Source organism: Caloenas nicobarica, chromosome 6 (assembly GCF_036013445.1).
Source record: "Caloenas nicobarica isolate bCalNic1 chromosome 6, bCalNic1.hap1, whole genome shotgun sequence".
NCBI classification, from domain to species: domain Eukaryota; kingdom Metazoa; phylum Chordata; class Aves; order Columbiformes; family Columbidae; genus Caloenas; species Caloenas nicobarica.
This window is the reverse complement of record NC_088250.1, coordinates 6,057,489-6,085,396: the sequence shown is the minus strand read 5'-3', so window position 1 is coordinate 6,085,396 and position 27,908 is coordinate 6,057,489. Positions and strand designations below refer to the sequence as shown.

The following is a 27,908-nucleotide window of genomic DNA, read 5'->3' as shown; positions in this document are numbered from 1 at the left end:
AAGTGTTTACTGCCAGCAGGTGAATTTTGCAGCCTCTCTAACTGACATGGTATTATCACAATAAAGTATACTGAGCAAATGTCATATTTAATGGGCAGAAGGGAGATGTACGGTCTTCAAAAATGCGGTGGGGCCGTAACATTTCCAGGTGTGCAAAGTGGAGCCGGTTGCCAAGCTCAGGGACGGGAACTGGAACTTCTTGCAGTGTTTTCAGCATCTGGGGCTTGTCAGCCTAGGCCAGAAGGCGTCTGGTGACAGGCACGCAGGGGAGGCGTTTGTGTCGCTCAGCACATGAGCAGGTCTGATGTGCTGCGCAAAAGCAGTCTTCCTCCCAAGGTTTCAGCATGTTTTGCTTCCAGTCTATAGGGACAGGGAGCTCAGAAAACTCTGCTGTTGGCATATGATGGAGGGAAAATGGTTCAGAGAGCTTTAAATGGTGTGCTCAGAGTTTTAGGTGGAGGCAAAAGGATGAGGATAAGCCCAGATAAGTTTGTATTCTGCCTCTCCTCACAAATGCTGGAGCACGAGGCCAGGGGTCCCTGCAGCACTGGGGTCACAGGGCACTACTGAGGACCTGAGGGACCATAGGATGCTTACAGGGCTCCTCCAGCTCTCACCCCTGGCCTCAGTACCCCCACAGTGCCCATTCAGACCATGATCCCTCAGCACAACAGAGACTGTGTCTTCATTCTTCACCTGCTTCATCTTCCTCCCCTGTTCATGGGTGGGAAGAGCTCAGGTGCCCCTCTTTGAGGGGGCTGTGCCTTTCCCCATCATGAAGATGGAGTTGCACCTGAGTCTGGCTTACCCAAGGTTTCTTCAGCCTCCTCTGGCATCCAAGGATGGTGGGGTAGGGGAACCCTCCAGGGACAGGAATGTTTCTGTAAGTGCATGTGCATGGTGGCGGAGGTGGGATGGGGAGGGAGAGGCTGGGCAGGGCTTGGGTTGTCCATAGGAGCCCCCAGGAACAGGGTGCAGAGGAGCCGCAGGGAAGGGCAGGGTGGTGGGGACCTGCGGCCACATGTTCTTCTCCCAGGTAGCAAGTGATGGGACAAGAAGGAGGACTTCTGTGGGTGATGTGCTCCATGTTAGAAGCCAGCATCATCGCAGAGGGAAAAAAAAAAAAAACCACACAGCCACCAGATAACTGCAAACCAATACATGATATTCCCTGTGCTGCTACCTGCAGCCTCAGGGATGGATTTCAGCGGACTCTCCCAAAACACAGGGGAGAGAATTTACAGGCTAAAACCAAGAAAATCACTCAGCAGGCAAAATGCTGTTCTAAGAGGAAGGGGAAAGGAGAGGAGCAGCATGGAGGTGGTTCCTGTGGGGTGTTCAGATTTATGTCTCATCACTTCACCGCTGTGCAGGTGGGGAGATGTTGGCTTCAGTCTGAGTCAGAACTGCTGGAGCTGCTGCTGGAGTGCTGGAGGAGACAACACAACTTTAAGGTAGCTCAGAAGCAACCCTCTTTCACACCATTTCTGATGGATATTAGTGATCCTGGGCTGGGTGCGTGTTCCCGGTGCCCAGCTGGGTCCAGGCTGAGCCTGCAGCAGCGGTGGCTGCAGACCCACCTCTCCCCAGGTGCCTTTGCCCCCCAGGTTTGCAGGCTGGCTGGATTGCAAGCTGGCAATTAGCCCGTAATTAAGCCCCAGGGGTCATGGGGAGGGTGAGCCTGTGTGGGAGTCAGCACAGCACAACCACCGCAGACAGCAAAGCCTGGCTGGGACACCTTGACTTGAAGGTAAAACAGCTGCTAGTAACATCACCGCAATGTTTGTCGCAGGGCTGTTACAAACCACGGTTCAGAGTTTGGAGCCGTTATTTTTCTGCTTGCAGAATAAAATTAGGGGCATATCGTGGGAGGGCTGTTTTTTTCAGTTAATATTTAAGAAGCTTGTTCTGGCCAGTTAAGCAAACTCCAGAAGGGTCCTGCTCTCTCCCAGCGAGGGCGAACATCAAGGCAGATCATCACAGAGCCATTACACGGTGAGAGGAACTGATGGTTTGCTTTGTTTGGGACATGCTCCTACCCCCCATGGTGCAACTGCGGTTTTGTTCAGCAGTTCCTCACTCACCCCTGCTCTTGGAGGACACCTATTCCTGGAATGGCGCTATCTGCAGCATCTACTCTTGGCACAGGAAATCGCTTTTCCTTTTTTTCTCTTTTCTGGGCGGGGGTTCTTTGGTTTTCTGTTGTTGCTGGTTTGTTTGTTTTTAGGAGGGAACTGAACGGCTCCTCTGCTGCAGGGCACTGAGCCTGTGTCCTTTACACAGGTGGGACTTGCTGTTGGGTGAGTAGGACAAAGTCCTGGGATTTAACACACCACGGGGTGCGCCCTGGGCTGTGCCGCTGGTGCAAATGGCTTCGAGAATTTCAGGGGTCACGCTTCAAAAGGCTCGCTCGAAACGACTCGTGCTGGCCTGTTCATTAACCGAACAGGAGTCTAAAAAAAGCCACCGGGGAGCTGGCAGCCGAGGGGACCCGCAGCTGCCCGGGCGGGATGCTGTGGCATGGGTGAGGGGGTCCGGAGGACCGCAGCAGAGATTCGGAAGGATCCGCTGCAGCCTTGTTCTTACCTTGCCTCCGTGGTGCTTCTTGTGGTGCTTCTTATGGCAGCCAGGGGGGGCATGGTGGGCACCCCGGTGGTCCCGGATGGGGGTGCCCGTGGGGGTGATGTCAGTGGTGGGGGTGCCCGTGGGGGTGGTGCCCGTGGGGGTGATGCTTCGGCCGGGGTGGTCCCGGCAGGAGATGGTACAGCAGGGTGGGCAAGAGCCGGTGATGCCTCGGCGGGGGGGGACCCGGTGGGGGTGGCCCCGGCGGGTGATGCCACGGTGCACAGGGGCCAGGCGGAAAGGGGCCGCCTGGGTGTCCTGGGGGACAGGGTCCAGGGGGGCAGGCAGGGTGGGGACCTGCTGGAGTTAGGAAGAAGAGGGAGCTGTTAGGGAGCAGAGCAGGGCTCTCCTCGGACAAGGCAATGCAGGGAGCTGGTGTACCTGCCCACCCTCCCAAGTCTATCCCCTCCTCACAAATGATGCCCCGCTCCCCTTTAGTACTCAGGGAACCCCCCCGGGTGCCCGTGGCAGTTGCACTGAGCCCCTCTCCAAGCCTCGATGGCTGCGTGGTACCCACAGCCCTGCCTGGCCCCGCGGCTCCTCACCTGGGTTGGGGTTCCACATCCCTGCTCACTGTCCTTGGCACGGCTCTCCCAGGGTGGCAGGCACCCGTTAAATACCAGAGCCCGGCCCCGGGTGAGGAGAGGTGCAGCGGGCAGGGGTGACACTGCCGAGAGGTGGAACCAGCCGCACCGCTCCCCGCACCGTCACCATGGGCACACGGGAAATGTCAACACTCCGCTCCCCGATGGCACAAAGGTCCCGCAGGGCTGAGAAAAACAGGGGATGAAGGGTGGTGGTTTTCCCCTCCTGACATCAGGTGATGAGGTGAGTCAGGCGTACCCTGCATGAACCCCGCACGGGCATGGGGCAGGGTCCCAGGGGGGCCACCCTCCTGCAGGCACTGCTGTGGGACAGGGGGGCTCAGCGTCCAGCTAATGACTCCCTGTGAACAGTGCTCAGGGTGCTGCCATGGTATGTGGGTGGAGGAGGCGATATCTGTTGTCAGACCTGGTCAACAGTGACAGGAGGTAGGGCTGGATGCCCTGATGCTCAGGTCTTCCTCTTGGGGAGGTCTGTGAGGAGGAGACAGAGGTTCTCCCATCCCATCTCTCTCTCCCCGCTAACACCCCGATGCTGCCCTGTGTTTGGTAGCAATCCCTTCCCAGTCCAGTGAGCAATATGCCAGGCTGGTCTTGTCATGCAGCATCAAAAAGGCACCTTGCAGAAAGGGATTGTGCCAGGTCTTGGCCCAGCCTTGTGGGTGGGCAGGTGTCCTGGGGAGTTTTCTGGGCACAGAAACACACAGGGGTGTGCAGGGCCAGGAGGTGCCCATGCATTGGGGTCTCCTCCTGGGCAGTGCAATGGGTCCCTGCTGTCTGCTCTGTTGGAACCCCTATGACCCAAGCACTGCCAGCCCAGCCAGCTCCTACCCCAAGGATTTGGGGATGGAGACTGGGGTCTGAGCCGGAGACAGCAAAAACCACCCTTGGCAGGGAAAGGCCAGTAGGGGACATGATGCCAGGATGTGCCTGAGCAGAGCAGCTCTCCCAAGGTGGATGCCAAAGGAGCCCAGGCAGCATTGAGTGTGTTTCCCAGCTGTATTTGCTGCTGCAGAGCAGCTGGGCTGTCCCTGAGCCCCTCTCAGGCCACGCGCTTCTCCAGCAGTGCCAGCACGAGCGCCAAGCCTTGCTTTGCCTCCTCCAGCAGCCCTGAGACCTTCTGTGACATCTGCATGGGGAGGGAGAAGGTGCATCTTTTTCCACTCAACAGGACAGAAGAGCCATCCACCGACCACCCCACGCATCCCACTGGTGGCAAAGGGAGTGGATGTCTGGGTATGAGGAGTCACAGAGGCTTCATCTCTGTCCCACCTCATTCTCATCACCACATCCAGGGCATACACACGGCCCCTGCTTACTGCAAGCTTGAAGTTCTCATCCTTTATGTCTTTTAGGTTGATCATGACGTTGAAGTAAGCTCCGAACACAGCTGCTTCCAGCATTTTGGCTCCCACCTAGGACAAGAGGCTTGCAAGAAGGTGTCCTGCTGAACCCGAGCATCTCCACAGGGGTCCTGCAGCAGGGCAGAACCTCACGCTGCAGGACTCCCACTGCCTGTGACCCAGCGGCATGCAACGCTTGCCAACATGGTGTTTTCAGGATGTGGCTGCAGCAGTGGGAACTGCCACACAGGTGGGAATTGCTGGCAGAGGTCTACTCTCCTACAAGGGTTGCAAGCTGCCAAAAAGTTAGTGAGTGGAAACCACTGGCCAGTTTGGGAAGCGCACCTGGAGAGATGCATCCCAGAAGCCAGGGCACAATGGGACACCTTGCAGGGACAAGCGGTGAGCCTGGCAGCCTGCAGAGCCCCAACTGGGGCAGCGCCTGAGCTCCTTGGTGCACAGCAGGTTGACCTTGTATGCAATAAGGAAGGTCCGGATGCCCGTCACTGTGGACCCCCACTGGGGCACAAAAGTTGAGGGCCCAAAATCGGGAGCCCAGCCAGCATCTTCCATGACCCCCTCCATGTTCAGCAGCACCCAAAGCGTTTCATCAGCTCTTCTCGGTGTGCGGGGACTATGGCAGCTCCTGGCACCCTTCCCAAAGCTGGGGAGGGCTGGCTTGGCTCTGCCTGGCCCCTGCCACCCAGCTGGGTGCTGCCAGGCTCACCGCATGGCAGTGGCACACTCATGCTCTGCTGGGCTTGGGCCATCAAAGCCCTCCAATGCAAGGCGAAGTTGGCGTTCCTTTCCCTGCTGTACACTTGGCTGTTTCTGTCCTGATGCAAGGTGAGAACTGGTGGCTGCCAGTCCTGGGGACCAGGACAGAAATGGCTTTAGGAGGCATCTGAGGGGGTCCCCTGGTGGGCGAATCCCTCAAGCCTTGCCATAGGCAGGCCAGGTCAAGTGCAGACCCTACACTTGCGCTCCAGAGGCCATGGGAGGTGTTGTGACGCAGCTGGGTAGGTGTGGGCCTCCTGTGAAAGTGCCAGTACGCCCATCTCAGCATGGGCAAAAGTTGTCCTGGTGCGCAGGAGTCTGTGCTAGGCGTGGTAAATCAAGTTTTAAGTGCTACTCAGGGATTCAGGGGTCTTTTGGCAAAGGGCCTTCCACCCAACACACTTGATGGCGCGTGATGTGTTGCTGTCGTCATTGAGAAGGATTCGCAATGACCACACTTGCCTGGTGGCAAGGGAACATGTTGGATGGAATGTGACATAAGGCATGTGAGAGAGCCTGGGGCTTCTCTGCTCAGTGCTCAGCTTCCTCTGGTTCTCCGAGTACAGCTCAAGAGTTGGTGCCCATTCACATGCAAACCCTTTGGATGGAAACGGTGCCCTTCGCCGGGTGTCTGAGCGAGCTTCGGGCACATCCAACACATGTGTCCAGTTGTAGACAGGCCAGACAGCTTCAGGTCAGGGAGGCAGCTACAGCAGTCCTGGCACTTTTAAGGAGCAAATCCATTGCTCATTCCAGGTACTCCAGCTCCAGCCTGGGTATTGTCAGCAGGGCACAGAGAGGGACAGGTATTACATATAGCCCGGATTCCTCTCTGCTGCCATGCAGAGCCAGGCACGTCACCGCCTCGGGTCCACATCTGCAGCTGAAGGCCTCAGGAAATCCACATGTTCATGGTTTTGGGGCAGAGCCTTGTCTCCCTGTTACTACCCATTGATTACTGCAGTGCTGACTGGATGCTAGAGTGTTAAACGGGTAAAATGCTGAGCACATAGGAACTGACCACTTGCTTCAATAGAAACTGCATGATGCAATGTGACAGTCTTTCTAACCCGCGCAAAAGGCTTTGCTTTGAGCTTTGGGATGTTATTTGAATTGAAGTTCAGCACAGCCAGGTGGGGACAGAGGCTCTCGGAGTCCTGACTAGCCCGGGCGCTGCACGGGAGCATTGCACGCTGCAGGGCAGTGACTGTAGCCAGAACGCAGCCGAAGTGGGTGGAGGCAGAGGTGGAGTGGAGGTTGCAATTGTCTTTCCTCGAGTGCTTGTTTGGCAGAGGGGACAGGTACATTGGTAGATGCTTTTAGTTTAGGAGAAACACAGGCAGTGAAATGGCTTGGTTGTGCTCAGCTGGCGATGTGACACCAGGGACAGTCCTCTTCGGCTTGGCTGGCTGGTGAGCAGGGCAGCTTTCTCCAGTGGATTTCCTACATGTGTATTTGCTGACCGCTTCTGGAGCATCTTTTGCATCCTCTCGCTGGGTTACCCTGAGGGCTTGCTTCGGCTCCTGCAAACCACTTGTGCGGCAAGACTAGCAAAGCAAGGTGTATCTCCTCCCGCCACAGTGAGTGTCTCTGTACAATGTTTAATGGGTAGCTAGGAATTTTGAGGGGAAAGAGCTAACAGTATGGGAGAGGGGGCAAGCCTGGCTTTCCATTGAGAGCACTAGAACCTGGGCAGTGCTTCTCTCAGAAGCCATATGAGCTCTCTCTGCCTTTTTCTCTGCTTGTACATTTGTGTTTCTTCTGTCTTAATGAGCAACATGTGCCTGTTCATATCCAAGAGGTAGAGTTTATGTAGGGCCAGGCAGTCCAAAGCAAAAATCCATGACTGCACAGTCAAACCTCTGTGATACATTACATGAGCTATTTAAGAGCAAGTATTTAAACTTGTAGTATAACCTGTTCAATCCATGCCCAGTGCTAGTTTGGTTCAGAGAGACTACAGACCAACCACTTGTGCTGCGGGTACGTGCGTTTAGACGAGGAGTGATATTTCCATGAGCTCATTCGCCCCTGGTTTTCACAAAAGGTCGGGCGGGTGACTGTCATTCCTGCCTCCAGAATAACTACTGCCCTCTCAAGCTGTAAGAAGAGAAAACGGCATTTTGTGTGCAGACGCAAGAGTAGAAGTGTTTACTGCCAGCAGGTGAATTTTGCAGCCTCTCTAACTGACATGGTATTATCACAATAAAGTATACTGAGCAAATGTCATATTTAATGGGCAGAAGGGAGATGTACGGTCTTCAAAAATGCGGTGGGGCCGTAACGTTTCCAGGTGTGCAAAGTGGAGCCGGTTGCCAAGCTCAGGGACGGGAACTGGAACTTCTTGCAGTGTTTTCAGCATCTGGGGCTTGTCAGCCTAGGCTAGAAGGCGTCTGGTGACAGGCACGCAGGGGAGGCGTTTGTGTCGCTCAGCACATGAGCAGGTCTGATGTGCTGCGCAAAAGCAGTCTTCCTCCCAAGGTTTCAGCATGTTTTGCTTCCAGTCTATAGGGACAGGGAGCTCAGAAAACTCTGCTGTTGGCATATGATGGAGGGAAAATGGTTCAGAGAGCTTTAAATGGTGTGCTCAGAGTTTTAGGTGAAGGCGAAAGGATGAGGATAAGCCCAGATAAGTTTGTATTCTGCCTCTCCTCACAAATGCTGGAGCACGAGGCCAGGGGTCCCTGCAGCACTGGGGTCACAGGGCACTACTGAGGACCTGAGGGACCATAGGATGCTTACAGGGCTCCTCCAGCTCTCACCCCTGGCCTCAGTACCCCCACAGTGCCCATTCAGACCAAGATCCCTCAGCACAACAGAGACTGTGTCTTCATTCTTCACCTGCTTCATCTTCCTCCCCTGTTCATGGGTGGGAAGAGCTCAGGTGCCCCTCTTTGAGGGGGCTGTGCCTTTCCCCATCATGAAGATGGAGTTGCACCTGAGTCTGGCTTACCCAAGGTTTCTTCAGCCCCCTCTGGCATCCAAGGATGGTGGGGTAGGGGAACCTTCCAGGGACAGGAATGTTTCTGTAAGTGCATGTACATGGTGGCGGAGGTGGGATGGGGAGGGAGAGGCTGGGCAGGGCTTGGGTTGTCCATAGGAGCCCCCAGGAACAGGGTGCAGAGGAGCCGCAGGGAAGGGCAGGGTGGTGGGGACCTGTGGCCACATGTTTTTCTCCCAGGTAGCAAGTGATAGGACAAGAAGGAGGACTTCTATGGGTGATGTGATCCACGTTAGAAGCCAGCATCATTGCAGAGGAAAAAAAAAAAACACACAGACACCAGCTGACTGCAAACCAATACATGATATTCCCTGTGCTGCTACCTGCAGTCTCAGGGATGGAGTTCAGTGGGCTCTCCCAAAGCACAGGGGAGAGAATTTACAGGCTAAAACCAAGAAAATCACTCAGCAGGCAAAATGCTGTTCTAAGAGGAAGGGGAAAGGAGAGGAGCAGCATGGAGGTGGTTCCTGTGGGGTGTTCAGATTTATGTCTCATCACTTCACCGCTGTGCAGGTGGGGAGATGTTGGCTTCAGTCTGAGTCAGAACTGCTGGAGCTGCTGCTGGAGTGCTGGAGGAGACAACACAACTTTAAGGTAGCTCAGAAGCAACCCTCTTTCACACCATTTCTGATGGATATTAGTGATCCTGGGCTGGGTGCGTGTTCCCGGTGCCCAGCTGGGTCCAGGCTGAGCCTGCAGCAGCGGTGGCTGCAGACCCACCTCTCCCCAGGTGCCTTTGCACCCCAGGTTTGCAGGCTGGCTGGATTGCAAGCTGGCAATTAGCCCGTAATTAAGCCCCAGGGGTCATGGGGAGGGTGAGCCTGTGTGGGAGTCAGCACAGCACAACCACCGCAGACAGCAAAGCCTGGCTGGGACACCTTGACTTGAAGGTAAAACAGCTGCTAGTAACATCACTGCAATGTTTGTCGCAGGGCTGTTACAAACCACGGTTCAGAGTTTGGAGCCGTTATTTTTCTGCTTGCAGAATAGAATTAGGGGCATATCGTGGGAGGGCTGTTTTTTTCAGTTAATATTTAAGAAGCTTGTTCTGGCCAGTTAAGCAAACTCCAGAAGGGTCCTGCTCTCTCCCAGCGAGGGCGAACATCAAGGCAGATCATCACAGAGCCATTACACGGTGAGAGGAACTGATGGTTTGCTTTGTTTCTGGGTGGGGGTTCTTTGGTTTTGTGTTGTTGCTGGTTTGTTTGGTTTTTTAGGAGGGAACTGAACGGCTCCTCTGCTGCAGGGCACTGAGCCTGTGTCCTTTACACAGGTGGGACTTGCTGTTGGGTGAGTAGGACAAAGTCCTGGGATTTAACACACCACGGGGTGCGCCCTGGGCTGTGCCGCTGGTGCAAATGGCTTCGAGAATTTCAGGGGTCACGCTTCAAAAGGCTCGCTCGAAACGACTCGTGCTGGCCTGTTCATTAACCGAACAGGAGTCTAAAAAAAGCCACCGGGGAGCTGGCAGCCGAGGGGACCCGCAGCTGCCCGGGCGGGATGCTGTGGCATGGGTGAGGGGGTCCGGAGGACCGCAGCAGAGATTCGGAAGGATCCGCTGCAGCCTTGTTCTTACCTTGCCTCCGTGGTGCTTCTTGTGGTGCTTCTTATGGCAGCCAGGGGGGGCATGGTGGGCACCCTGGTGGTCCCGGATGGGGGTGTCCATGGGGGTGGTGCCCGTGGGGTTGATGTCCATGGGGGTGGTGCCCGTGGGGGTGATGCCCTGGCGGGGAGTGCCCGTGGGGGTGATGCCCTGGCGGGGGGTGCCCGTGGGGGTGATGCCCCGGCGGGGGTGGCCCCGGTGGGTGATGCCCCGGTGGGCAGGGGCCAGGCGGAGAGGGGCCGCCTGGGTGTCCTGGGGGACAGGGTCCAGGGGGGCAGGAAGGGTGGGGACCTGCTGGAGTTAGGAAGAAGAGGGAGCTGTTAGGGAGCAGAGCAGGGCTCTCCTCGGACAAGGCAATGCAGGGAGCTGGTGTACCTGCCCACCCTCCCAAGTCTATCCCCTCCTCACAAATGATGCCCCGCTCCCCTTTAGTACTCAGGGAATCCCCCCAGGTGCCCGTGGCAGTTGCACTGAGCCCCTCTCCAAGCCTCGATGGCTGCGTGGTACCCACAGCCCTGCCTGGCCCCGCGGCTCCTCACCTGGGTTGGGGTTCCACATCCCTGCTCACTGTCCTTGGTATGGCTCTCCCAGGGTGGCAGGCACCCGTTAAATACCAGAGCCCCGTCCCGGGTGAGGAGAGGTGCAGCGGGCAGGGGTGACACTGCCGAGAGGTGGAACCAGCCGCACCGCTCCCTGCACCGTCACCATGGGCACACGGGAAATGTCAACACTCCGCTCCCCGATGGCACAAAGGTCCCGCAGGGCTGAGAAAAACAGGGGATGAAGGGTGGTGGTTTTCCCCTCCTGACATCAGGTGATGAGGTGAGTCAGGCGTACCCTGCATGAACCCCGCACGAGCATGGGGCAGGGTGCCAGGGGGGCCACCCTCCAGCAGACACTGCTGTGGGACAGCGGGGCTCAGCGTCCAGCTAATGACTCCCTGTGACAGTGCTCAGGGTTCTGCCATGGTATGTGGGTGGAGGAGGCGATATCTGTTGTCAGACCTGGTCAACAGTGACAGGAGGTAGGGCTGGATGCCCTGATGCTCAGGTCTTCCTCTTGGGGAGGTCTGTGAGGAGGAGACAGAGGTTCTCCCATCCCATCTCTCTCTCCCCGCTAACACCCCGATGCTGCCCTGTGTTTGGCAGCACTCTCTTCCCAGTCCAGTGAGCAATATGCCAGGCTGGTCTTGTCATGCAGCATCAAAAAGGCACCTTGCAGAAAGGGATTGTGCCAGGTCTTGGCCCAGCCTTGTGGGTGGGCAGGTGTCCTGGGGAGTTTTCTGGGCACAGAAACACACAGGGGTGTGCAGGGCCAGGAGGTGCCCATGCATTGGGGTCTCCTCCTGGGCAGTGCAATGGGTCCCTGCTGTCTGCTCTGTTGGGACCCCTATGACCCAAGCACTGCCAGCCCAGCCAGCTCCTTCTACCCCCAGGATTTGGGGATGGAGACTGGGGTCTGAGCCGGAGACAGCAAAAACCACCCTTGGCAGGGAAAGGCCAGTAGGGGACATGATGCCAGGATCTGCCTGAGCAGAGCAGCTCTCCCAAGGTGGATACCAAAGGAGCCCAGGCAGCGTTGAGTGTGTTTCCCAGCTGTATTTGCTGCTGCAGAGCAGCTGGGCTGTCCCTGAGCCCCTCTCAGGCCACGCGCTTCTCCAGCAGTGCCAGCACGAGCGCCGAGCCTTGCTTTGCCTCCTCCAGCAGCCCTGAGACCTTCTGTGACATCTGCATGGGGAGGGAGAAGGTGCATCTTTTTCCACTCAACAGGACAGAAGAGCCATCCACCGACCACCCCACGCATCCCACTGGTGGCAAAGGGAGTGGATGTCTGGGTATGAGGAGTCACAGAGGCTTCATCTCTGTCCCACCTCATCCTCATCACCACGTCCAGGGCATACACACGGCCCCTGCTTACTGCAAGCTTGAAGTTCTCATCCTTTATGTCTTTTAGGTTGATCATGACATTGAAGTAAGCTCCGAACACAGCTGCTTCCAGCATTTTGGCTCCCACCTAGGACAAGAGGCTTGCAAGAAGGTGTCCTGCTGAACCCGAGCATCTCCACGCGGGTCCTGCAGCAGGGCAGAACCTCACGCTGCAGGACTCCCACTGCCTGTGACCCAGCGGCATGCAACACTTGCCAACGTGGTGTTTTCAGGATGTGGCTGCAGCAGTGGGAACTGCCACACAGGTGGGAATTGCTGGCAGAGGTCTACTCTCCTACAAGGGTTGCAAGCTGCCAAAAAGTTAGTGAGTGGAAACCACTGGCCAGTTTGGGAAGCGCACCTGGAGAGATGCATCCCAGAAGCCAGGGCACAATGGGACACCTTGCAGGGACAAGCGGTGAGCCTGGCAGCCTGCAGAGCCCCAGCTGGGGCAGCGCCTGAGCCCAGGGCTGTACCTGGATGTCGGATTTGCAGGCCAGGTTGCAGTGGCGTGCCAGGTCGTTCAGAGCAGGCCAGAGCCCACTCACCTTCTCTGCCAGGGCACAGGGCACCCTCACAGCTGTCTTCAGCCCTTGTTGCATGGCAGCCGCGCGTCTGGGCGTGGAACAGCCCCAGAGTGAGCACAGGGTGGCTGTGCTCCCCCGGTCTGCATGTGTCTACCAGCCCAGCTCACCTCTCCTGCTCTTCAGGGGTGCTCTTTGGCAGCTTCGTAGCTTCCTGTAGGTAAAGAAAATGAGATATTATAGAACCATAGAATAGTTTGGGTTGGAGAGGACCTTCAACGGTCATCTAATCCTACACCCCTGCAATGAGCAAGGACATCTTCGGCTAGATCATGTTGCTCAGAACCCTGTCCAATCTGACTTTGAATGTTTCCAGGGATGGGGCATCAACCTGTGCCAGTATTTTACCACCCTGAAATTTGCTACCGTTTGCACCAAGACCCCACATGCCTTGTGTCAGGGGCCAGGGCAGACCCCATAGTTCCCATGCTCTTGCAAACCTCCTTTAGGTGATGATGTCCCTTGCCCTGGCTTGGGCCAAGGCCACAGCCCTGTTCCTAAGGATGCTGGGGCACAGCAATGCCAGCCCCCTCCCGGCTGGAAAAGCCCCCACTTCCCCGCAGGATGTCTGCCACCAGTGGGACCTCACCATGTAGCTGCTGAAGGCACGGGAGTCAGCATCCACCATCGCCACCAGCTCGTCCATGGCCTGGTGGAAGGGGGGGATCAGCTTCCTCATGATGGGGTCCAGCTCCTCAAACTGCCGCTTCCCGTAGCTCATCAGCCCCACCATGCAGCCCAGCGCTGCTCCCTGCGGCGAGGGCATGGAGGTAAATCCTCCAGCAGGACACGGAGCCCCTTGGGGGACCACAGAGGACCCCCCTAGGCAGGCAGGGACCCCATCCTGGTGTGGGGCACATACCAGGGCAGCCGCGGCTGCGGACACGGAGCCTCCTCCCGGTGCCGCTGATCTTCCACCGACCGCTCGCACGAAGGAGCCCAGTGGTTTGGCCACCAGCCCCCCATCCGCTTCTCCTGCCTGCACCAGGTACCTGCGGCACAGCGGCCCCATGGATCAGAGCCCCCCAGGTGCAAGGACATCCACCACCACTTCTCGCCCAGCACTGCCCTCTTCCAACAGGTTTTTATCCATCCCTTAGCTCTGCAGGTGGTTGGGAAGGGGGCTAGCCCAAAAAACCTAGCAGAAGGGTGGGGGAGAGGACAAGGAGCCGCATGGGGACAGATGGGGAGCAGGTGTCCCGGTGGTGTGGGGGCTTGCTTTGCATTAGACAGGGTGGGCTCATGCAAATGGCATTTGGTGGGACAGAAACATGCCTGCAGCCACGTCCCCAGGGGGACAACAAGGACTTAAAGCACATGTCCTGGTTTCACCTTGGCACGGGGGGAGTTTCCTCTCCCCCCCAGAAACGTGTGTTTTTCACCAGGTGCTGCAGCACAGAATCTGTACTTGGAGGGCAACATGTAAGCCAGAGAAATTTGGGCTGAGGAGGGGGTGGGGGATTTAGCACATGCATGCTCGACTTTAGCCACAAAACCTGCCCCCGCTGCCTGCCCAAGTGATCTGGAGTCCCCCCACCCCGTGTTCACAACCATCAGCATTTGGGAGCAGGGACCACCCTGTGCCTGCACAACACCCGGCAGAGATGTCCCTGGGCTGTGAAGAGGAGCTCGGTGCAGGCACAACTCCCAAAACAAGCTGAGTGCAAGATGCAGGCAGCAGGATCCCTCCATCCCAGCAGGGATGGGCACCATGAAGAGAAGCGGGATGGGGGTCCCTACTCGATGATGCGCTCCCGGGGGTGAAACGGAGACAGAGAGCCCAGGCCCAGCCGGCTGACCGCCTGCAAGGAGCAGCACCAGCACGTCAGCCCATCCCAGTAAATCCTGTTACATCCTCATTCCTTGCTGTTAATTAGCCATGGGCGATCCCACCCTAGGACACTGCTGCTAGGGCCACCACCCAGGGTAGGAACAACCTGTGTCACCAGCCCCTCCCATCCCAGACTTGGGGGCGGTGTGTGGCTGCCTACAAACAACTGGAAACTGCATTGATAAATAATTAGCTTGTTCTTATCTAGCCTGTTCCCCATAGGGTGGAAAAGTCCCTCCCTCCTGCAGCTGAAAAGCAGAGGCTGTCTCCTTGTTTCTGGGGCAGTTTCCCATAAAGCCACCCACTGTGCTTGAGTTCTGGGGAGGTCTCCTTCCCTTCCTGGCCTCCATGCAGGCAAGCGGGCAGCTGCTGCCCGTGCTCTGGGAGGGGGTGTCTGCTCCCTGAGCACCTCAGCATCCTCAGGACAACAAAGCAACTTGTCCCACTAGCTGTGCCCTCACAGCTTGCCAGGCACCATCCTTGGAGATCAGTGTCACGCCAGGGGGCTGCTGTGGTCCCAAATCTCTGCTCAGTGCCACTCTGGGGGGCGGGGAGGGCAGGGTGCTCTGTCTTTCTCACCCCACCCTTATCTTGGTACCGGGAGGAGCCACATTACCAGCCTGATCTTCTGTTCCTCCTCCAGGATGAAGAGTTTTTCCTTCTCGATGTAAAACTCAGCCGTGTCCAGCATGGCCTTCTTGGGGACAAGCCCCACCAGCTGGGACCCCACCACAGGGAGGTTCAGTACCTGCAAAGCACATCAGAAACATAGAATCATTTTTGTTGGAAAATACCTTTAAGATCATGGAGTTCAAATGTTAACCTAACATATGAGTGTCCCCAGAGCTACTTGCTCTGCACCACTACCACCCCAGCCTGGTGGTCCTCATCCCTTTCTAAGACCTGGGGAGCTTATGGAAAAGCCTTCACTGGAAGAGCTGGGGGCTAGCAGCAAGTTCCTGAGCTTTTGGGGTTTTTGTGCCATCCAGCACACTGCCCAGCTTGGCTGAGCTGAGAGTGAGATAAAGCAGAGCCTGACCTGGAGATGGGAAGAAAAGCTTGGAGGGAGACATCCTCTTGGAAGCCACCATTGAAACAACCATGGCAGGTTGCCCCATGCCACCCACCTCCGCATCTCGGCAGACCTCCTCGTAGACGACGTGGAGTGGCGTGGTCTCAAAGTCCAGCAGGTTCGTCGAAACCTGGGCTATATTCTCTTCTTCCAAATACCAGCCGATGCCTTGCACTCTCTTCAGTCGTCCGGGCTGCCGAGAACTGCCATGGTCAAGGCATGGCCCGGGAGGCACAGGGACAAGCAGGTCTGCTCCCGGCACACTGGCGGTATGGGGATACCTGGTTGGCACTGCGACCCTGCTCGCGGAGGTTGAGGGCGATGCGGTGAGCCTGCTCCTTGGTGCACAGCAGGTTGACGTTGTATGCGATAAGGAAGGTCCGGGCGCCCGTCACTGTTGCCCCCCACCGGGGCACGAAGGTTGAGGGCCCAAAATCGGGAGCCCACTCTGGTTTGGCAAGCTGGGGAGAAGGGAGAGCGTGTGGGCTGGCACTGCCCAAGCAGCATGAGCCACCCTCCCGGGATGGCATCTCCCTCCCCAGCCAGCATCTTCCACGACCCCCTCCATGTTCAGCAGCACCCAAAGCGTTTCATCAGCTCTTCTCGGTGTGAGGGGACTATGGCAGCTCCTGGCACCCTTCCCAAAGCTGGGGAGGGCTGGCTTGGCTCTGCCTGGCCCCTGCCACCCAGCTGGGTGCTGCCAGGCTCACCTTGTCAGGGAGAGCCTCGTACTCCCCAGCACGGATGGCGGGCAGAGCTTTCCTCCTCTCCTCCCGCGCTGCCTCTCCGTACAGGTAAACTGCAAGACAGAGCCAGGGGTGAGCATCACCAGGCAGGGGCTGGCAGCACCTTGTCTAGCAGGGTCTGGTTTTGCCCATTTGGGAGCAAACCCCATTCAGTTAACCTTCTGCAAGAGGTGCGCAACCGCAACTGGAAGTGCGCGGAGTGGGACAGGAGGGGCAGAGGTTCCTGGCCCCCACTCACCAGGCACCCCCAGCTCGGCTGCCAAGCGCTGCCCGAAGGTGTTGGCACAGGTGACACATTCCTCCATGCTGACATTCATCACTGGCACGAAGGGGCAGACATCCAGGGCCCCCATGCGGGGGTGTTCACCTGGTGACGGGGCAGATATGAGGCTGGGAACTGGGAAGAGCAAGCAGGCAAGGAGGAAGGACAGCCCTTTTCCAGCCTCTTCTGCAGGCTGGGCACTGCTGCACAGGGAAAGTTGTGTTTGCAGCAGTAACATCTGCTCTAGCCCAGGGAGAGGAGGGATTGGAAGGGTGAGCGCAAGAGTTTTGCATGGTCCCACCACCATCCATCCCAGCAGTGCTGCTTGCTGCAGGTGCAGTGGCGTGCTGTGCTTGGTGACTGGCAGCTGATTTTAGGTCTAGCCGTGCAAAGCTCACCCACAGCCAACTACGCACGGCAGCCGAAGGATGGTCTGCGCCAGACGAGCTCCTGCACTGCCCCCAAGCTCACCCGTGTGCCGGCTCATGTCAATGAGCTGCCCAGCCGCACGGGCTGCGCTCAGGGCCCCTTCGACGACAGCCTCGGGGGACCCCACGAAGGTGTAGACAGTGCGGTTGGTGGAGGCACCAGCGTCCACATCCAGCAGCACGCAGCCCGGCGTCCGGGAGATGGCCTGTCCCAGCGCATCGATCACCTGGCAGGCAGCGGAGGGGGGCAATGAGGCTGAGCTGGCTGGACACTGCCACAACCCCAGCTTTGCAAGGTAGGGGACAACTTTTCTCAGTTTTCCCCTTCCCACTGGCACTGGGTTGGGGGATGACCCCGTGGTCAGTGTGGATGCAGCCCTATGCTGCAGAGGATACAGGATCCAAAGGCACGAGCATCCCGCTCCCACGCAGGGGGTTTGGGACACCCCTGGCTCCCAGTGAGCCCCAGACCCTCTGTGGTGGGGAAGAGATGCCCAGCTGCTGCTGCATGTCAGAGAGCTCCAGCACAAATAGCTTCAAAATAGATTGGGCTCTGCAAAGCGTGTTCCCTGGAGGAAGCAATGGCGTTATGGCAATTTCGGGTTTGCTGCACTCTGGCCACGACACGGCCAAAGTTCAGCCCGAGGCTGATGCCCAGCACAGATTCCGTTAACCTGGACGGCATGTTTTGGCACAACCACTGCAAGCAATATTTCTCTAAGGGGGTATGCCAGACCACCCCGAGACGAGCCCTGGTGCTACAGCAACCTGCAGGCAGTGGGGAGGGGGAAGGCTGAGCCCCCACTTCTCACCAGGATGCCAGGAGGGAGCAGAGGCTGCCTTGCAGCATTTTCAGCATTAGCCAGGCAAGTAAAGGTACAAAGCGCTTTAAAGGAGGCAAGGCAGAATCTGGCAGCAGGTGCTGCCTGCACAGCCCCTTTGCTGGGGCAGTCCAGCCATCTGCACCCCAGCGTCACCCACCCCTCCACACGGTCGCTCACCTCCTTGTTATTTCCCTCCGAGAAGTTGGGGACGCACTCTACCAGCTTGGCCATGGTCCCTGGGTCTGTGTGCACCCTGCAGCCCCGTACTCAGCTCCTTGCACACCGTGGGTTTGTGGGCCCTGTCCCGTCCAACTGCGGAGATAAAACCTCCCAGCACCCAAGCTGCTGCCTCTTCCCTGAGCCAGGGTTTCTCATTAACTGCATCGATCTGTGGCCAGAAGACAGAAAGGGTCTTGGGTAAACAATGTGGTACTGGCCATTCAGTGCCTGGAGCAGCTCTGGGCACGAGGGTGCCTCATGCTTGCCAGGGCCAGTCTTCAACACTAATTACTCACCAGTGCCACTTAATTGCTAGGAGAAAGCGATGCCACATGCAGAAAAGCATCTGCTGTGCCCAGCACCATACCATGGCTCCTGGATGGGACAGCCTGCTCAGCAACAGGACCACCAGCACTGCGTGATGGTGGAGGAAAACTGCTCACAGGGACCCCCAGCACGGGCACTAGGAAAGCAGGTAAAATCTCTCGCTGTGAGCAGGATTCGAACCTGCGCAGGGAAACCCTATTGGATTTCGAGTCCAACGCCTTCACCCCTCGGCCATCACAGCCCCAGCCCAAACCTCCTGGGAGGGACACCTGCCCCCCACCCCAGGCACCCCCTAATCCTCCCTGGCTGCCCCGTTGTCCTGGGAAGCAGGAAAGTCTCTGGGGTGGCCGGTGCATCCCCACACCCCCCTCAGCCCCACTCTGCTCCCCAGGGGCTGGCGACAGGGCCCGTCCCCAAAAAGTGGTGCCCAGAGCACCGGGGTCCCTGGGCAGTGCTGCCCCCCAGCACCCTGGTGGCCGGCACAGGCTGGGGGTGCCCGGGCAGCTGTGCACCCCGGCTCGTTGGTCTAGGGGTATGATTCTCGCTTAGGGTGCGAGAGGTCCCGGGTTCAACTCCCGGACGAGCCCTCCTTTTGGGACACACTGTTGGGCACAGTCCCTGTGGGGACAGAGTGTGGACAGGGTGACATACCCTGCAGGCATGGTGATGGCACCAGCTTGTCTGCCACCCTGGCACAGTGCAGGCAGCCCCTCACCCAGGGTCTGGATGCACAAGACCATGCCCCTGGTCTGCCCCAGAGCCACCCCCACCCCATCCTCTGGCAGCCTGGGGCACCTGAGGGACACCGAGCACCTGCAAACCCCCAAACCCCAGGGTCAGTAGCTCCAGGCAGCTGGGGAAAGAAGCAGCAGCAGGGATTTTATTGGAGTGATAAGAAAGTCAGGTCAGAGGGGGCATTGGCTTTGGGGGATGGCCCAGGGAAGAAGAAGGTGGACAGATGTTGCTGCAAAGCACCAACTATTTCAACCACTGAAAGGGCCAGGGAGATGGTTTTGAGGAGGATAACTCCCAGAGATGGTGGGAACTGGAGATGCTGGGTGCAAACATCCTGCTGTCATCTCCAGCTGCTGGCTCCATGGACCCAGGATGGCAAGAGGGACCTCCCTGCCCCCAGCGTGTGCCAAGGGATGCAGACAGCCTCAGCTGCCTCCCCAAACTCCCAAAAGTGTGTGGGGCACAGAGGCTGGGGGTGCAATGGGGTGCAGCACCCCGGCTCGTTGGTCTAGGGGTATGATTCTCGCTTTGGGTGCGAGAGGTCCCGGGTTCAACTCCCGGACGAGCCCTCCTTTTGGGGACCTGCCTTCCCTAGCAGCATATGGGACTATGGCAGAACCAGAGCACGATGAGGGCAGTGGTGCCCAGCACTGTGGGGCCAGTGTCCCGTCCAGGCTGGGCACATCCCCATGGGCAGGATGAACCCCCAAGAGCTGGCAGGGAGGTACCCTGGGGTAGGGGGGCAGATGGAGGAAGGGGTGGGTGGGAAAGGGCAGCTGGAGGCAGGGCTGGGAACTGCAGAGCAGAGTGGGTGCTGCCAGCACGGTGCGTCCCAAGGGTCTGTTTCTGGGGTCAGGGCGCTGGGGACGCTGCAGGGTGAGTGGTGGGCAGTGGGACAGAGGTGCAGGGTGAAGGGACTTGCTCAGGGTCCCCAACACTGCCCATGCAGAGGGGATGTAGCTCAGTGGGAGAGCGCTTGCTTTGCATGTAAGAGGCCCTGGGTTCAACCCCCAGCATCTCCATAGCCTTTTGCCTCCCCAAAGCCCGCTCCCTGCCAGCTGCAGACCTGGCAGAGCTCCCTCCAGCCTCACAGAAAAGTCCTGGGGTTGCCTGTGGGTATGGCTGGCTTGGAGCTAATTTGCAGCAGCTGCAGACTGTGAAGAAATGCCAGGGGGCTCAGAGCAAATCTTGGTGTTGGCAGGAGCTGCTGAGGCCACGTGTACCCCCACCCTGTGCCAGGCAGCATCACCCCATCTGTGCCTGGTGTTCACAGGGACTGTGGCTGGCGGTGGGTCCCCAAAAGGAGGGCTCGTCCGGGAGTTGAACCCGGGACCTCTCGCACCCAAAGCGAGAATCATACCCCTAGACCAACGAGCCGGGGTGCGCAGCTGTGACCTGGTGCCCATCCCGTCCCCCATGGCCGTGGGCACCACACAAGCCAACCTATGCCCAGTGCTGGTGGGGGGCAGCTGCCCCAGGCCTCTGTCCTCTCCCTCCATGAGGACATGGCATGGAGTGATGTGCAGGAGCCACTCGGAATCCTGAGAAAAAGCTGCTTTCTCACCTGTCCAGGGTTGCAAAACATGGAGAATCTCGGAGGAGCCAGTGCCCCTCCTGCTCCAGGGCCATCACAGCCCCTGGAAGGGCATTGCAGGGCTCCCTGTGCACCCCTGGTTCTCTTTGCCCTGGCACTCCAACGTCTGACCTCATCCTCCTGAATGCCTCATTGTCTTGGGAAGTGGGAAAGTCTCTGGGGTGGCCGGTGCATCCCCACACCCCCCTCAGCCCCGCTCTGCTCCCCAGGGGCTGGTGACAGGGCCCGTCCCCAAAAAGCGGTGCCCAGAGCACCGGGGTCCCTGGGCAGCGCTGCCCCCCAGCACCCCAGTGGCCGGCACAGGCTGGGGGTGCCCGGGCAGCTGTGCACCCCGGCTCGTTGGTCTAGGGGTATGATTCTTGCTTAGGGTGCGAGAGGTCCCGGGTTCAACTCCCGGACGAGCCCTCCTTTTGGGGATCCGCTGTCAGCCACAGCCCCTGTGGGGACAGGGCACACATGGGGTGACACTGCCTGGCACAGGGGGGACAGGTGGCCTCAACACCTCAGCCACATCCCCTCTGGTGGGATAGTTCTGCCGCTGCTGGGAGTGAGGTCCTGCCCCGTGGGCAGAGACACGGCCAGGGCTCATCCCCTCCCGGCTGGGGCTGTTGGGGCAGTGGGGGACAGCAGAGTGGGGTCCTGCTGTGACCACATCCCCACTGGGCAGCTCTGCCGGGGGCAGAAGCAGATAGCTTGGAAAATAAAGTGCCCCTGGCATTTCCAGGGAGCAATGAGAAGAAACCCTGGTGCGAGGGTGAGATCAGCTTGGGGATGTCCCATTCAGCACGAAAGGGGATGTTTCCTACTGAGCACCAGCCTTTTCAGTCATTTCTCCCACCCTGTAGCCCCGTTGAGTTTTCAGGATGCGAAAATCATGGAGATGCTGGGGGTCGAACCCAGGGCCTCTTACATGCGAAGCAAGCGCTCTCCCGCTGAGCTACATCCCCTTGCACCAGTGCCACCTCCCTCTTGGCTCTTGGGGGTCCATCCCACCCATGGGGATGTGCCCAGCCAGGACATGGCATTGACCCCACCGTGCCGAGCCACTGCTGCCTCATCATCCCTGGGTTCATGCCACAGCCCCACCAGGGAAGATGGGTGTCCAAAAGGAGGGCTCGTCCGGGAGTTGAACCCGGGACCTCTCGCACCCGAAGCGAGAATCATACCCCTAGACCAACGAGCCAAGGTGGAGCACCCATCCCTGCCCTGTGTCCCTGTGCTCCAGCCACCCGTGGCCATGGGCACAGGGTGATGGCTCCTGGGTGCCCCCATCTCCCATCACTGCCCCTCAGAGACCCATTTCATGTGGTCCCAGGGCTTATGTTCTCCCTCTCCCCAGCCCCATGGGTGGCTGTGGAACAAGGGACAAGACCTGCGAGTGCCGGGTTACTGGGAAATACCCCCAGTCACTTCCTTTGCCAACCGTGGGGTCAACAGGGTGCTGGCACTGGAGCTCCCTTGGGTGCCGTGGGGGGCAGGACTGGGAGGACAGTTCTGGGGCAGACCAGGGGGATTTTTTTCTGGTTGCAGTCCACGAGGGAAGGGCTACTTGTAGCTGTGCCCTTGGGGTGGGAAACAGAGCTGCTGTGGGAGCCCCAGCTGTTGGGGACCCCCCTCCAGGCAGGACAGCTGCAGGGGGAACTGGGCAAAGAGCTGATTTTCAGCCAGCCCACCTGCAGCGATCCTCTGATGCTGGTTACATCTCATTGCAGGCTGTGCCAGAGCAAGGGCGTCCTCCCTGGTCACATCCAAACTGTGTGAGCTGACTGAGCAGAATCGGTAGGAAGGATCAGCCACAGGTAAGCCTGGCTCCTCTCCCCTGCCCTGCAAATCACAGAGGAGTGGGCAGGGGGAGCACTGCACCCCTAGTTTCCAGGTCACATAACCCACCATGGCTGCCCAGTTGCTTCAGCCCCACACATCCATTTCTAACACCAGCCACCTTACGCAGCAATAACCAGATCGCCTTCCTCCTCTTAGGGAAGTGTTCAGACACCTAATTCTCAGCAAGCATGAATTAACAGCCTTGGAACATTTAATTGAACGTTCTTGAGTTTGAAACACAAATCTACAAGTATTTCACCCCGAGGACCTTGCAAACCGTTGGGATTTGGGCTCTGCTTTCATTGCACTCATCCCTGTCTCTTCCCAAGGGCTGCCCTCCCCAGGGGAGAAGCTTGGAGGAGAAGGGGGTGCAGGACAGCTGGGAGCAGTGTCTGCTGATGATTTGGGCTCAGGGTAAGTCTGGTGCTGGTGGAGCCACCAGGGCTGCGGGCTGGCGGGAGTGCAAGCCTTCTGAGCCCCACTCCCACGGGCAGAACCAGGAGGGCCAGACTGGGATGCCAGAGCCTTTTGATTCACGTGCTTCTTCCCCCGTGATTCACACGTGTGGGTGGCCTGTTATTTTCCTGATTTATGGGATTTCCAGCCCTGGGCAAGAACTGGAGCCCTTGCCGGAGCCATCTCCTGTCTGGCTCCACAGGCTGGCACCAGGCTCTTGCATGGCAGGGAGGGCATCCTGAAAAACCACGGTGAGCCCCCGCCCTGTGGTCAATCCATGGTAGAATGTCCTCTCAGTGGTGTGCCCTGTCCTCTCTCTTATCCCAGCCATGCAATCACTTTCTTCCCCCTTCCTAAAACCTAAGACCAGGTGTCTTCTCTGCTTCAGTGGTAAATTGCGTTGCAAGGCTTTGGTGGGTGAGGAAGGAGGGGTTTTTTTGTTGGCAAATAGGTCTCATCTCTGTCTGCCATGCCTGCAGGGTGCCGGCTCCACGGGCTCTCTCTCTCCACCTGGCTCCAGGACACGTGTCCCCAAGCACTCTGGCCAGGAGGCTTTGCCCAGGGAGGAGGATGAGGAACACTGCCTGATGAGGCCATCTCACCCTCCTGGTGTTGCCCTCAGCTTGGCGCCAGGTGCTGGGGTGGGATACACCTTTTGCAACCCAGAAAACGCACGATGGGTGGATCTGTTTCTTCATCCTGTCCCACTGCTGTGAGTCACCAGGATTTTTGTCTCCTCATCTGGATGCGCAGAGAAGCCACAGATTAAAGTGCTAGGATCTTGTTGACCCAGAGATCATTCAGCCACCACTAATCTCTCCATCCCTATCACCAGGCCCATGCTGCCCTGGGCTTCCACTCCTGATGGTCCCGCTCCCTTGCTATTCACACCAGTATCCCCTTTTCCATAACAACTCTCTATGCTTCTCCACTTGTTCCAACTCAAACCATGACCTCAGCAAGGCAAGGTACCCATCACTATGTGAGATGTTTGCTGGCAGCTGCTGTCGACTTTCCCAAGTAAATAAATGCAGAGAAACCTGAGGAAGCTCATTTGGCACATGCAGTGATGCAGGCTGGGTTGTCTCCATGGTTACATGCACCCCAAAGAGGAGAATGATACCCCCAAAGCTCCCTACAATAGGGAGCTACCCCATCACCTTCCCAGACCAGTGTGTTTCAGCTGCTCCCTGTTGAGCTGGTGTACCTCACTGTAATTAATGCTCTATAATTAATGCACTGTAATTTCTGCTGGAGGAGTCAACTTCACCAAAACATAGCACAGAAGAAAGAAAACAAAAGGAAATTTGGGTCTCCTGGAAGCAATGACTGCTGCTGGAAGATGCTGAGGGACGGCAAGGAGAAGGTTTCCTCCGAGGACATGATCAGGTGAGGGACGATGGGAGGTGAGCAGAAGACACGAAGCTCCACAGATGCAGGTATGGCCAAAGGGTTGCTTTCGGGCTAAGCTCCAGGCTTTTGAGAGACCTGTTGCTGCTGCTGCTTTTGAAAGCCACAAGCAGGCAACGCTGGGGCCAAATCCCAGGACCCAGCTATTTCCCCCCATGTGCACCTTCCATCCACTAAGGATTATTTTTCGTCTCAGCCTTGGTATGTAGTTCCCTGTTTCTCAGCAGGGCCTTTAGCTGCTTTGTCTTGGCAGGAACCTGTATTTTAGGGCCTGATCAACAGGTCTGTGGGGTCCTGCCCTGGGCAAGTGCTGGCTGGGGGGGACATATGGTTGGAGTGAATTCGGGACAGCTCTTGAGCTCTGGGAGCCAAGACAGCGCGGCTCCCAGCCGGGAGTCACAGCACCCGTGGGAGACAGGGTGCCAGGTCCCTTAGGACAGGGAGCCCTGCGGGGCCTCACTTCCCCGACTCTGTCTGCACTCAGCATCACAATTTTCAAGTCAAATCAAGGACCTGTGTGGATTTTAGTCTCCTTTGAGACACTAGATCGTTAGGAAAAAAACACACCAAAAAATCTGTATACCCTCACTAGTCATTCAGTGAAAAGCCCCATTAAAATATCATTATTCTTTCCCCCTGCTACATCCTAGACTGTTATATGCAGAAGACTGGTAAAAGACAGTTGCACAAGCCCCAGATGCCTACAGCTTTCTGACAAAGTTTTTGCTGGAAATCCAGTGCTTTTCCTCATTGCAGTGTTCAGGAGAATTTTGCACGCTACCTCTGCAGACAATTTCTGGAGCTGGGATAAAAATATCCGAGCAGTCCTTGGAAGAGGGATGTGAAACCACAGCCCTCATCCTCTGGTGTTCTGACTGCTGAGCAATTGCCACATAAATTTTCTCCAAATTAGGAGCACCTCTGTGAAAATTTCCTGAGCAATAAAACCAGTTGAGCTTGGTTAAGGCTTTTGAAGACCAACATGCTTTCAAGCTCAGCATAATGCCTCATTACAACCTCATAAGTTTTATGCATATTGTCACACTACAAAAATGCTTAAAGTATGAAAGAAGATTTAAACAATACTCATGGAAGACTCTTATTCCTCCTTCCATCAGCTGAAAAGGTTCTGCTTGATAATACAGGACATCTTAAAAAGAGGCTTTATTCAATGCCTGACATCTTTTTCCAGAGATGCCTGCATCCCCTCCCTGTAAAACTTGTCCAATTGTCTAACATGTTCAGCTAAAGTCTTTGATCCAAGTCTTTGGGAAAAGCTCAGTATGGAGCTCACTGTGCTGTAGCTGGAGGCAGGGATAGGATTATCCTGGTCCTCCTCTAATGACCAGCTCACCAGTGCAGGACCTGCAGGTCTCTCCACTCAGCAACACAGCAAAGCTCCCTGCTGAGTGATGGTCCAGCTGTTGCTCTTGCCTCTGCATCTGGAGCACACAGGGAAATTATAGTTTTTTCTTCCAGGGAAATTATAGTTCCTTCTTCATGTCTCTATTATGATGTTCATATATCTTTCCTGACAGCATTACCACAGACCTAAGTGTCCATCACACTTGGTGTCTATAGGAAAAGTTGGGATGCCTCTCCCCACGACACCTCTGATCAATCAGTGCTCAGTCACCAGGCTTAGAAAATTTTGGTTCCCAAATGTCTGTGTCCAGAGGAAACCTGGGTAACCCTGTACTGTGTTTTGCATTGCAGGCACCCCTCTTTGTGTGATGAGGCCAGGGATGCTGTGGACATGGGCTGCAGGACAAGGTACACCCGCACACAGGGTGGGATGCCATTCCCTGAGCCATCATTCTGAGCTAGTACAGGGACACGGGTATATGCAGCTCATGTTATTCACAGGACTCACTCGAGGCAAATGTTGCAGCTGTGCCTGTACGTATGCATGCCTATGCACGCATGCAGCAGCACAGAACAAAATATTTCTGCCACTTCATTAAGAGATACAGCTAGATTCAGACACATCACATGCCTCACTGGCATCTGGGCTATCTAGGTTTCAGTCAGTACATATATATGTGTATAAAGCCTCTTTTGCCACATGCTGTTGTAAAGAGTACGAATAAAGAGCCTAATGCTTGAGGTCTGGTTTTGCCCTGGTGTATCTTAGAATTTTTTACTCTTTACCATCACCCAGAAAACATTGGCCGAGTTGGGCATAGAATGACCATCCAAAATAACATCTCCCAAGAAGCCTGCTTTTGCCTTTTTTCCCTGACTCCACATTCATCCTCCTCAGGTCACCCCAAAAAATTACTGCAAAATGCAGAGTAAATGCTGGTTTGAAATGTCAGACCTTCATGTTCCCAGCTCCTCGAGGGAACAGGCAGCAAGTCTGCTCCTGTGGGAATTCCTCCCTAAGCAGGTGCCTGCTGTGGGGCAGCAGGAAAGGTTTCCAGGCTGAGAAAGTTGCCTTTGGGCTGGTCAGAGCAAACCACAGAGTTACTTCAGCCCAGTGCAGAGCTGAGCAGCAGAAGCTCACATTTCAGACAACAGAGAAACCTTCCCTCCAGCAGCAAGCTGCCTCCAGGGCAGGTTACCCCCCCAGAGCAGAGGCACAAGGAACACCAGAAGACTCAGGCTGTGATGTAGCATGACTTTAATGAGGAGAAAGAAAATAAACCAGATCAGAGTAAGAGAAGTGCATTTCCAGTGCTTGGTAAATAAATGGATAAACCCCACTCCAGGACAAGTCAATCCCTACAAGGTGTTCCTCTGCCCCACCGCCCCGTGACTATCATTTTCCATCTACAGCCTGCTATAAGCGTTTTCGCCCAGCCAGCAGCAAATGCTGTGCAGCACTGCAGGGTGTGACGCCTACATGGAAATATAAAGTAAGGCTTAGCAAGAGAAAGGTATACAGAGGCACGGTCGTGACTGACAAGCTCGCATGGGTCCCTTCCTCCTGGGAGGGCTGTGGGTGCCCCCCACAGCTGGGAAACCCACGGGCATTTCCTTAGTCCTCTTCCCCAGTCTTGGTCTTGTGCTTCGTCCGATGCGGCCGATCTGCTGGCACCGGCGGGAGGAGGTGACTGCTGCGGACACCCCTACAGCCCGCTGCCCAGGCACAGCAGTCCCGCCTTCCCCAGCCCCCGGGGACCCCCAGAGCACACGGGGACCCCGCAGCACCGCAGGTAGCTCCCCACCGCCGCCGACGCCGTGGACCCCACCGTCGTGTTTTGCGGGTAGGAGCTGAGGATGGGCCCGGGCAGGGTGACCATGACGGTGGGGGGCTGGATGATGGCGGTGGAGTCGCCGCAGCGGCGGAAGCACGGCTGGTTGCAGCTGGTGGCCAGCGGCCGGGGACCGCAGGAGGAGGGCAGGCACAGGTCGTAGCAGGACATTGCTCGGCGACGAGGTGCGCCTGAAAGCCAGAGCCAGGGGATAAATGCAAGGCAGAGACCAGTCCACCCCTGCTGAGCCCTCATTCAGCGGCTCCCATAATAAGAGGTGTGGGAGAGCTAGCTCGAGGGTCAATTTGGACAGTTTAGAAACCCCGAAGGAAGGCTTTCCCCTTCCCTCGCCCCGTAACTCGCTCAGGAAGAAGCGAGGAGTTTGGTTTGTGCTGCACATCTGGGTAAGCTGTGGAGGCACCGGCTGCTGAGAGCACTGAGACCCACTCCTGGCAGCAAGCCTGCAGCAAGCAAAATGCTCACCGAAACACACCTCGTTGTAGCAAAACCCGCTTAAATCAACACA

At 57.1% G+C, this 27,908-nt stretch overlaps 2 protein-coding genes and 8 non-coding genes across 11 annotated transcripts; 4 read left to right on the top strand and 6 right to left on the bottom strand.

Annotated features, from left to right (window-relative positions):
- Positions 1-4,266: 4,266 nt before the first annotated feature.
- On the bottom strand, positions 4,267-17,851 carry FTCD (formimidoyltransferase cyclodeaminase). Of its 2 annotated transcripts, none has more exons than XM_065637929.1 (14): positions 17,798-17,851; positions 16,840-17,023; positions 16,345-16,473; positions 16,071-16,159; positions 15,642-15,821; positions 15,416-15,553; positions 14,905-15,036; positions 14,198-14,259; positions 13,320-13,449; positions 13,047-13,208; positions 12,568-12,611; positions 12,350-12,488; positions 11,866-11,961; positions 4,267-4,353 (listed from the first exon to the last, which is right to left on the bottom strand). In XM_065637929.1, exons 1-14 carry the CDS (start codon positions 17,849-17,851, stop codon positions 4,267-4,269), a joined length of 1,626 nt encoding a protein of 541 aa, XP_065494001.1. The 2 variants fall into 2 exon arrangements, with proteins under 2 accessions (XP_065494001.1, XP_065494000.1); XM_065637928.1 differs by lacking the exon at positions 4,267-4,353 and adding an exon at positions 11,589-11,675.
- A 474-nt stretch (positions 17,852-18,325) lies between these two features.
- Positions 18,326-18,407, bottom strand: TRNAS-CGA (transfer RNA serine (anticodon CGA)). The gene has a single exon. It is a non-coding gene; the product is annotated as a tRNA-Ser (tRNA).
- Positions 18,408-18,681: 274 nt separating this feature from the next.
- Positions 18,682-18,753, top strand: TRNAP-AGG (transfer RNA proline (anticodon AGG)). The gene has a single exon. It is a non-coding gene; the product is annotated as a tRNA-Pro (tRNA).
- A 645-nt stretch (positions 18,754-19,398) lies between these two features.
- Positions 19,399-19,470, top strand: TRNAP-UGG (transfer RNA proline (anticodon UGG)). Its single transcript has one exon. It is a non-coding gene; the product is annotated as a tRNA-Pro (tRNA).
- Positions 19,471-19,851: 381 nt separating this feature from the next.
- On the top strand, positions 19,852-19,923 carry TRNAA-UGC (transfer RNA alanine (anticodon UGC)). The gene has a single exon. It is a non-coding gene; the product is annotated as a tRNA-Ala (tRNA).
- Positions 19,924-20,206: 283 nt separating this feature from the next.
- TRNAP-UGG (transfer RNA proline (anticodon UGG)) lies at positions 20,207-20,278 on the bottom strand. Its single transcript has one exon. It is a non-coding gene; the product is annotated as a tRNA-Pro (tRNA).
- A 550-nt stretch (positions 20,279-20,828) lies between these two features.
- On the top strand, positions 20,829-20,900 carry TRNAP-AGG (transfer RNA proline (anticodon AGG)). The gene has a single exon. It is a non-coding gene; the product is annotated as a tRNA-Pro (tRNA).
- Positions 20,901-21,370: 470 nt separating this feature from the next.
- Positions 21,371-21,442, bottom strand: TRNAA-CGC (transfer RNA alanine (anticodon CGC)). The gene has a single exon. It is a non-coding gene; the product is annotated as a tRNA-Ala (tRNA).
- Positions 21,443-21,606: 164 nt separating this feature from the next.
- TRNAP-CGG (transfer RNA proline (anticodon CGG)) lies at positions 21,607-21,678 on the bottom strand. The gene has a single exon. It is a non-coding gene; the product is annotated as a tRNA-Pro (tRNA).
- Positions 21,679-27,256: 5,578 nt separating this feature from the next.
- LOC135990541 (beta-keratin-related protein-like) lies at positions 27,257-27,553 on the bottom strand. Its single transcript, XM_065638273.1, has one exon. The coding sequence runs from the start codon at positions 27,551-27,553 to the stop codon at positions 27,257-27,259; it is 297 nt and encodes a 98-aa protein (XP_065494345.1).
- Between the last annotated feature and the right edge of the window lie 355 nt (positions 27,554-27,908).

Bases quoted from the DNA above. Each gene is read 5' to 3' on its own strand.
- FTCD (XM_065637929.1), bottom strand. From the start codon at position 17,851: ATGGCCAAGCTGGTAGAGTGCGTCCCCAACTTCTCGGAGGGAAATAAC. The intron at 16,474-16,839 runs GTGAGCTTGGGG...CCCCGTCACCAG, and splicing joins TGACATGAGCCGGCACACGG to GTGAACACCCCCGCATGGGG. The intron at 13,450-14,197 runs GTAGGGACCCCC...GCTGTGCCGCAG, and splicing joins CCCCGGGAGCGCATCATCGA to GTACCTGGTGCAGGCAGGAG.
- LOC135990541 (XM_065638273.1), bottom strand. From the start codon at position 27,553: ATGTCCTGCTACGACCTGTGCCTGCCCTCCTCCTGCGGTCCCCGGCCG.